The following is an 8,248-nucleotide window of genomic DNA, read 5'->3' as shown; positions in this document are numbered from 1 at the left end:
AAATAAGGGAATAACCGAGGCTCTAGCCATCCCTTGATTTGGATAAGGGGTGTATAAACTTCCTAATGACCTACTGAAAATGGAAGAATGGTACCCTTCAAAATTTCCACTGTCCCCAACAAAAAATGTTCATTAATCTCCTAAATATGTGTAAATTAATTATTTTTTTACCAAATCAAGGGATGGCTAGAGCCTCGGTTAATCTCCTAAATGTTCATTAATCTCCTAAATGTTCAAAAAATGTTCATTAAGCTAGGATTCTGAAATTGGGCTCAGTTCACATTGCTAACAGATTGTTTCTCATCAGACCTTGGTCACCATTTATTGCAGCCATATTGACTCCATCAAAGCTGTTCCTTTCTGGATGAATCTCAAAGGGGCCCCAATCCATCTCTGGAATGCAGTTACTTTAGCTAGGACTGCTAGCTTAGTAGGAAAACTTATAATAACTGATATACACAAAGATGATGATGTGAAGCTTGTGGCTTATGAAAGCAAAATACCTTACAAACCAGTTTCTTGCTCGCAAATGTAAGAGCTTTGGTCAGTTCCATCAGTAGGGTTGTTCGGATCAGGCATTAGTTGCAATCACTCTGGATCAGAATCCTGTATCAACAGTGTCTTCTTAATTTTAACTTTAATAGAAGCTAGAAACTGCCATGATGAAAAGGGCAGATAGGCTCGGCGAACATGCAAACGGGATTCTAATACAAGCATTTAGGATTCAGACCAAGTTAGGATTCTAATACAAACTCCCTAATTAGTCTGCTTCCAGACTAAATCAACCTGACCCCTGGGAAAATTCTGGGCAGAAAATTTATTTTCTCCTAAAATAAACAGAAAGTAGACAGGTTTAAACAGAATTTAGGCAAAAGGTAATCCTTCATGACTAAGTAGAAAACATCGACCAGCAACATTATCCAATCCATAGTTTGATAACCAGAAAATGAAAAGAACTAAATTCAATATTCAAACTCTTTAACACTAAAATATCCAAAACCCTTGTTATGTCTGTAGAACAAAAAGAGAAGATCGACTGCATCCTTAAGCCTTGTTAGATTTCTTGGAAGTCTGCCTGTTCCTCTTCTTAACACCGGACTTGGCAACCTTGAGACTCCTGTGAACAGCGCTCAACCTTGCAAGAGCTGCGCTCTTCAAGTCCCTTCTGTAGAAGTTGTCGGCAACCTGAATAATAACAAGCAATCAGCTTTTAAGAATGTAAAGAACAGTATAAAAGAAGTTCCTAGGAAACCAGAATGAAAAGAACAATTACACGTAACCAAACCTAGCTTCAAACTTTGTAAAACTACAATATTTGCAACAAAATTAAGCCAATCTTAACAAGAACAGTGTTTAAAAGAAGTAACAGGAACCAGACTGCAACAAAATATAGCACTAAGAAAAAGCTAAGAAGAGGTTGTTTATCTCAGACCAAAATAGCATACATACACAAACTGAAGCTAAGCAAAATGAGGTCAAGCTAAGCTAAGTCAAGCATGCATATACACACGATACAAGTTTCAATGTTTTCACTTCAACATATCAAACAGAAAGTGAGAACCCCAATACTTGACTATTCCAAATTCCACCATTAGTCTGACCTCATATTCTAACACCAAACATACAGTAATCTACATCTTGCACTACCAGGTTATAAAACTCAACTACCCGAACATATAAAATTCATCTAGACAACATAATCAAGCTGAGTATGCATCATAAAACTTCAATAACAAAATCTGATAAACATGAGTCAAGGTTTGTTCAATAAATTACCTGGTTGACAACAGCCTTAGCCATTCTACTGAATTCCTTCTTCATGACAGTTTTGTGTACCAACGCTGATGGGTTCTTTTGCCTGTTAGTCTTGGTAGTAGCAAGAACGATACCCGAATCTTTTCCAGCTTGAACTGAAACAGTCTTTGCGTTTGCTAACCCTACAAAACCCCAAATCACCACAACAACAAATCATCAACAAAAACCCTAAAACCTCAAAACAAAACCCAATTCAGAACTCAAAAGTACAAGATCTCTAGATGAAGTTTTTCTTACCAGAGTGTTTGAAGGAGTTAACGTTGTAAAGATTGTTAGGTTCTTTACTGAACTGAACCATTTGATTTCCATTTCCAAACTCTTTGACGAGGAAAGCGTTGTTCCTCTTGATGATCTCCCAAATCAAAGACCCTGGTACTGTTGTCATTTTCTTCTTAACCTAACAACACACAATAAAGGGATTTCACACAAGATCAGATTCAATCAATCAAATCCAGAACCAAAATCAAACAATAAGAACGAAAGAAAGCGAGAGATTTGTTTATACTTACAAGGAAATGAGAAGATTAGGGCTTTTTCTTCTTCTTCTTTGCGCTGCTGCTCTGGGAATTTTTGAAGACTAGAGAGGAGAGACTGAACCCTAAATCAGCTTTTATATGTAAATCTCAAAACCCTAAGGCGAGAAACATGTAAATTACCTAAATCGTCCTTGTAATATTATAAAGTTTATTTGCAAGTCACTGTAGTTTTGGTAATATTTGTTGTATACCCCTATCAAGAATGGGTGAGGACTGAGGATTGAGCTGAGGCCCAGCTAGGTATACCCCTCACAAGAATGGGTGGGGGCAGTTGCCCCTCTTACCTTCTGGCTGATTGTTTGAGCTCATCATATAATGAGATGACCAAATCCACCATGTTTGGAAGCCACATGAAAGTGCATGTAGGTGGGGGCAGTTGCCCCACTTCCTGGATGTCCATAGGCTTGGAGCAAGTCTTAGGTGCTTTTTGCCAACATCTTAGAGAAATGGCGTAAACCAGCATGTTAGACCAATTGGTTGGCTACAAAGGCATGTCTAATGCCTAACTTATTTTTCTACCGAGTTCTAGTCTAGCATAGTTCAACCACAGAATGCACACCTGCATTTCAGCATCAATCCCGACTACCAATTGACTAAGCGAAAACGGTGCAGAAAGTTAAGAGCCCAAGGAACATATGATTTGGAAGAAAAAAAATTATTCAACGAGAGCATGGAAAAAAGAACGAGTGTGTAAATTAATGCCAGTTTGCTCCTGCGATTATACATTAATACAGATTACAAGTATTCAGACATATCAAAACTAAGCAAACAAAATTTCCAGGAGGAGATAATTTCAGTTTCTTTCATCTTTGCATAAATAAGAGCAAAAAACAGGTTTTCCTGAGCAGCCGGTGATGAAATACAGACAGTATTCACACCACAACAACAACAAAATCAAAAGCGAGATTTCCTTTTGCGAGCTGTGTATTTTGAGTCTGGAGGCACAACGTTTCCTTTTTTCCTCATTTGCTCTTTCTTCTTAAGTACCCATTCTCTACTCTTCCCTTTCTTGTTTATTTTCTGTCTTTTCCTTGGTCGTTGCCTGTCGGCCATGGAAACCTGCACATTAAAAAGATATTTTGTGAGTATATGAGATGCTGGTGTTTCATGGTGGCTAGTTTAATTGCCTTGTACCACGTCTAAGTTGCGCTAAAAACCTTCATGCTTCTAATTTTTTTGCTCAGCCATAATTATAGGATGTTCTACACATTCCAGCAAGAGGTGAAAATAGAGACAAAAACATTTAAACAGAGAGCTTACCGTCTTAGTTTCTTCGTCACCACTAAACTCATCCTCGGAGCAGCTCTCTTCTTCATCTCCTTCTTTGCCACTTGGAACAGCGGTGCTAAGGGATGGTGCACCACAAGTCAGTACGAGGTACTCCTTCCTACTCTTAGAACTGTTGTGAACATGATTATTGTCAGTCCAACTGATTTTGCACTTTAGAATACACAACATAAAAATTCTCTAAAAATGATAATCAGCGACTTATGACTTGTTCCCATGTAAAAGAAATAAAAAGTCAACAAATACAGTAGGATTAATTTAGCTTGCATCATGGATCAGGAAATCTGTGGAGCAGATTTTGATTTGTGATAGCAAATGCTATGTTGTTATGTCACATGAGATTTACACAGTTACTAGCAAAGAAACACCAAAGTGGCAATCTTCTCGTTTTCAGCTGACAACCCTCCATGCCGGAGGATGACAAATATCAACCCTCCATCCATTTTCAAGAGACAGCGCATGGGCTGAGGGATGTAGGGAGCTCATGTGAATAACCTTTGGTAAGAAAGGTTACATCTAGACATTTGAGTTTTTGATTCTCGATATTGTGACTTAAGTGTACCTTTTGATTTGTCAAGATAAACAATGATTGTCCAAGAATTCAACTAGTAAAGAGCTCACCCTACATTGACCCTTATATATTATAATTATTGGATGTCAACTGTATGTCCAATCACAGAGAGGTCCACTTGGCTATATTGTTATACTTAAGGGGTAATGTCTACAAAGTAACCCCCTTGGTGGAGAGGGTTATTACTTATTATGAAGCTTGTGGAGACATATTTCACTGTCACAAACTCCTTCATATAACCCCTCTCCATCACAAGGCCACAACGGTGGATATTACCCATAAACATAAGATAACCAACTAGCAGCGGACCTTGGTAATTGGACATACGGTTTAAGGCGAAGTTTTGCGATATATATGTGTCAATATAGGGCCATACTTTTACAAAAGATTTTAAAGGTCTTTTGATAGAAACATCATAAATCAACCTAAATTTACCTGTGGGGAAAATCAACAACCACACCACCTGCAAAGCCAGCACGCATAGCAAATCCTAGGATCAATTCACGCTGGTCATTGCTTTCAGGGTAAACTTGAAAAACAGCTCTAGCTCCCCTAGCCAAACATCGATATAGTGATCCAAAAAATGCCCTACAATGAAATTGTGCCATTTCAATATAGGTCTACATGAAAGATAAACTTATTAAGATGTTAAAAGAACCAGTTTAAGACATACTTCAATCTCAGTCTTGGGTTATGAGAGGATCTGTCAGCATTGCAGAGCCACTGTTTGATTAAGCGACAACAAGTACAGGTCAAAGTCAGAGAGTAAAACATCTGAAAAAGAAAAACGTCTAACTCATGCATGCACCAAAAGACATACTATACGTGTGAACTGATTCTGAACCAAGCAATTAAGCTTTAAAGCTTAGAGCATAAAACTGATCCAATTATCAATGCACATTTCATATATGAGGTCAAAAGAGTTCCAACCTGCACCGCTGAGATGCTAATCGCACCATCAATAACTCCATCTCTGAAACCTAATCCCTGGAACCAAAAAGGAAACAAATGTTTATAACATCAAATATTTAACCAACGAACGTTGATCTCCTATGAAATAAAGAGATAAAGGAACAGTAAGATAATGGTAAAGGGCGGTTAAGGAAATCTTTAAAGGTTACACAGTCCCAACTCCCCAACAATGTCTATAGGCAATGCCATACAATGCATCTTCTTTTCAGAACCATTTTATAGCTCACGCTTGCTATCACAAAGAAAAATAACGAGTACGGAGATGGTTGAGAAGATCTAACACAGCTATCAGAATCCACAATTTATCGTTTCTTTTTTGGGAAGTGCATTAAGTAAGCTTCTAAATATTAGAAGGATCCTAAATAGATATCAGAAAATGCTTTCAACTTTTATCTGCTCAACATGAATATGAATCCTACAAATATTTAAAAGTAATTGGCTCCAGACTACAATGTACAATAATAGCTTCTCGGACCAATATTTATGAACTTTGAAAAACTAGAGGCCGGTTGTACTGAGGTTTTGGCACCTATGTCCAATCTGCAGCCCTGAGTTTTGTAAGCTATGACTCACGAATCAAACACAAATTAAGACGGCAACTTGGGTGAAAAACAAACAAGACGAATTACCTGACCCATATCACTTAGCAATAAATCACCTTCTACTTCCCGCTCCAACGCAACATCTATTATCAAACCGAAACTAAGATTAATCAAATGAAAATCCAGCACAAGCGATTTCACTTTACAAAAAAACAGACCATTTCACTTACTAAGCATCGAATCAGATATGTCTAAACCAATCCATTGGTGTCCATTCTCAGATAATGTTTCTCCACTTAGTCCAGAACCACAACCTAAACAAAAAACACAAAAAGAATTAAAACCTAAGTCCAAAATTCAGCTAATAAAAGCACAATTTGCAGCAGCAAAAACTTCACTCCTGTATTCAATTAGAGTGAAAATTCTTCATTTAAAGCAAACAGAACTCACCAATATCAAGCAGCAGCCGCGGAACATCATCATCAGGCAAAGCAAGAAGCTCTAATGCTCTCTCAGAAAGTTTTGCCTTACACAAAAAAACAAAATCCCACAAACAAAAATTAGTAAACAAAGATTTGATTTAAAAATTACAAAAATGTTGAGGAAGTATTGGTATGATGATGGTACCTGAATTTCAGTGATACGAGAAGAAGACGTATATTTCCTAGCTTCTGATTCATTGTAGAAAATCTCTGGAGGAGCTTGAAACTCCGGTCTTGACATCCTCTAATGCTTTCCGAGTACTCCTCCTCAGGTGGCGGTGCAGTATCAGGGATGGTGGTGGTGCGGTGGCGGGAGAGAGCGCAGGGTTTTGGTTAGTAATGGTGTTGGTGGAGGAGGAGATTTTAAGACTGTTGGATCTTCTGGTAACAAAGTTTGTGAAGGGTTTTAGATTTTTCATTTCTAGGTCTGAACTTATGGGTTATGTGTCTAGAATCCGGTTCGGGTTTCGGTACATGGGCCTAGACCAAGCTCATAGGCTACAACTTTTGCGAGTTTCTTTTTTGTGAAAACTACGTACAAACCCATTTTTCATATTTTTTCCACTATGAAACTCACGCCCAAAAAAAACTTAGACGTGCACCCATTTTTTAATAAAAAATTAGTCCCGAACCCATATTTTTTGTATTTTTTTTCTTTCATATCTCTTTCTATAAGGCTTCTCTTAAATATAGCCGATGCTTTTATTAACTATAACCCACATAAAATAAGTCATTAATTCAAACGTGATTTTATGATTATTAACATAACCCATAAAATTAAACATGATTTTTATATATAGCCCACCAAATTCCTAAATTAAGTTAATTATGTAATATGTGAGCATATATAATTGATGATCTTAGAATACCCGGTTTTATGTATTCATGACTGAGAAACAAATCATTTTAAAATCTTTTTAAAGAATAACAATGGTTATGGAGTTTTAGAAAATTAATTTTAAGAAAAGAATCAAAACCTTAGTTGATTTCATTTTTTTTACCGATTAATATTGTTGTGGAGAAGTTTTAAAGGAATAGTGAGAATATATAACCTCAATTGATAATCATGATTTGCAAAAATAACATCATTTATAAAAAAGGTGAATAGTTCGGTTTAGTTTTTATTTTTTAAGGAAATGTAAAGAATTAAGGTTTGTAATAGGGTGATTTGTAAGAATAATGAGAAAACGATTATAATAAGGTGATTTGTAAGAATAATGAGAAAACGATTATAATAGGGTGATTTGTAATTGACATATAATTTAATTTGGATCTTCTGGTAACAAAGTTTGTGAAGGGTTTTAGATTTTTCATTTTTAGGTCTGAACTTATGGGTTATGGACCTATGGTTCCAGAATCCGGTTCGGGTTCCGGTACATGGGCCTAGAGCAAGCTCATAGGCAACAACTTTTGCGAGTTTCTTTATGAATGTCTTTTGTTTGCTTTTAGGCCAAGTCTCAGAGCAGTTCCTATGGAATGAACAAACTATCAAGTTTGTTCATTTTGCTCCCACTACGAACTCAACAAACATGAAAAATGGATTTCAAACCAACAAATTTGTTGGTTTGTTCATTGAGTTGGAGGATGTAGCGGGCGTTTAATGATAGGCAGGGCGATCTTGCCTCAAACGCTGGTGTTTGAAACACAAGCGCTGGCGCTTTTCTTTCCAACGCGCGTTCTTTACTAAATCGCCAGAGCTCGCGCTTCCAGCGCGCGTTTGTCATAGAGTCGCCAACGGCTGAATCTGGACGGCTAGAAACTCTTGTGATCTAACGGATATAATTTTTGAGTTCTATAAATACTCCTCATTTCAACTCCAAATTCACACATTCTGCACATTCTTCACTCTCAAATCATCTAAAAAAATGCCTCCCAGAGTTCGTGGTGTTAGATTCACTAAACAAGAGGATTTAGCTATTTGTAGAGCCTTTGTTTTTCACACACAAGATGTTGTCATGAGTAATGTAGCCGATTCGACGTTGACTTTCTGGGAGAAAGTTTTCAGAATGTTCGCCGCTGAAACAGGGAACATCCATGGGCGTG

At 37.2% G+C, this 8,248-nt stretch overlaps 2 protein-coding genes across 2 annotated transcripts; both read right to left on the bottom strand.

Moving 5' to 3' along the window:
- Positions 1-857: 857 nt before the first annotated feature.
- On the bottom strand, positions 858-2,407 carry LOC113349436 (60S ribosomal protein L28-2-like). Its single transcript, XM_026593410.1, has 4 exons — positions 2,325-2,407; positions 2,053-2,212; positions 1,777-1,937; positions 858-1,185 (listed from the first exon to the last, which is right to left on the bottom strand). The coding sequence occupies exons 2-4, from the start codon at positions 2,198-2,200 to the stop codon at positions 1,045-1,047; spliced, it is 450 nt and encodes a 149-aa protein (XP_026449195.1). The 5' UTR covers positions 2,201-2,212; positions 2,325-2,407; the 3' UTR covers positions 858-1,044.
- Positions 2,408-3,022: 615 nt separating this feature from the next.
- On the bottom strand, positions 3,023-6,703 carry LOC113354111 (18S rRNA (guanine-N(7))-methyltransferase RID2-like). Its single transcript, XM_026597545.1, has 9 exons — positions 6,351-6,703; positions 6,174-6,249; positions 5,954-6,037; positions 5,811-5,866; positions 5,140-5,196; positions 4,883-4,932; positions 4,645-4,797; positions 3,612-3,750; positions 3,023-3,410 (listed from the first exon to the last, which is right to left on the bottom strand). Exons 1-9 carry the CDS (start codon positions 6,444-6,446, stop codon positions 3,246-3,248), a joined length of 876 nt encoding a protein of 291 aa, XP_026453330.1. The 5' UTR covers positions 6,447-6,703; the 3' UTR covers positions 3,023-3,245.
- Between the last annotated feature and the right edge of the window lie 1,545 nt (positions 6,704-8,248).

This window comes from Papaver somniferum, chromosome 2 (assembly GCF_003573695.1).
Source record: "Papaver somniferum cultivar HN1 chromosome 2, ASM357369v1, whole genome shotgun sequence".
NCBI lineage: Eukaryota > Viridiplantae > Streptophyta > Magnoliopsida > Ranunculales > Papaveraceae > Papaver > Papaver somniferum.
Note: the sequence above shows the minus strand (reverse complement) of the source record. Positions and strands in the feature narration are given on the sequence as shown.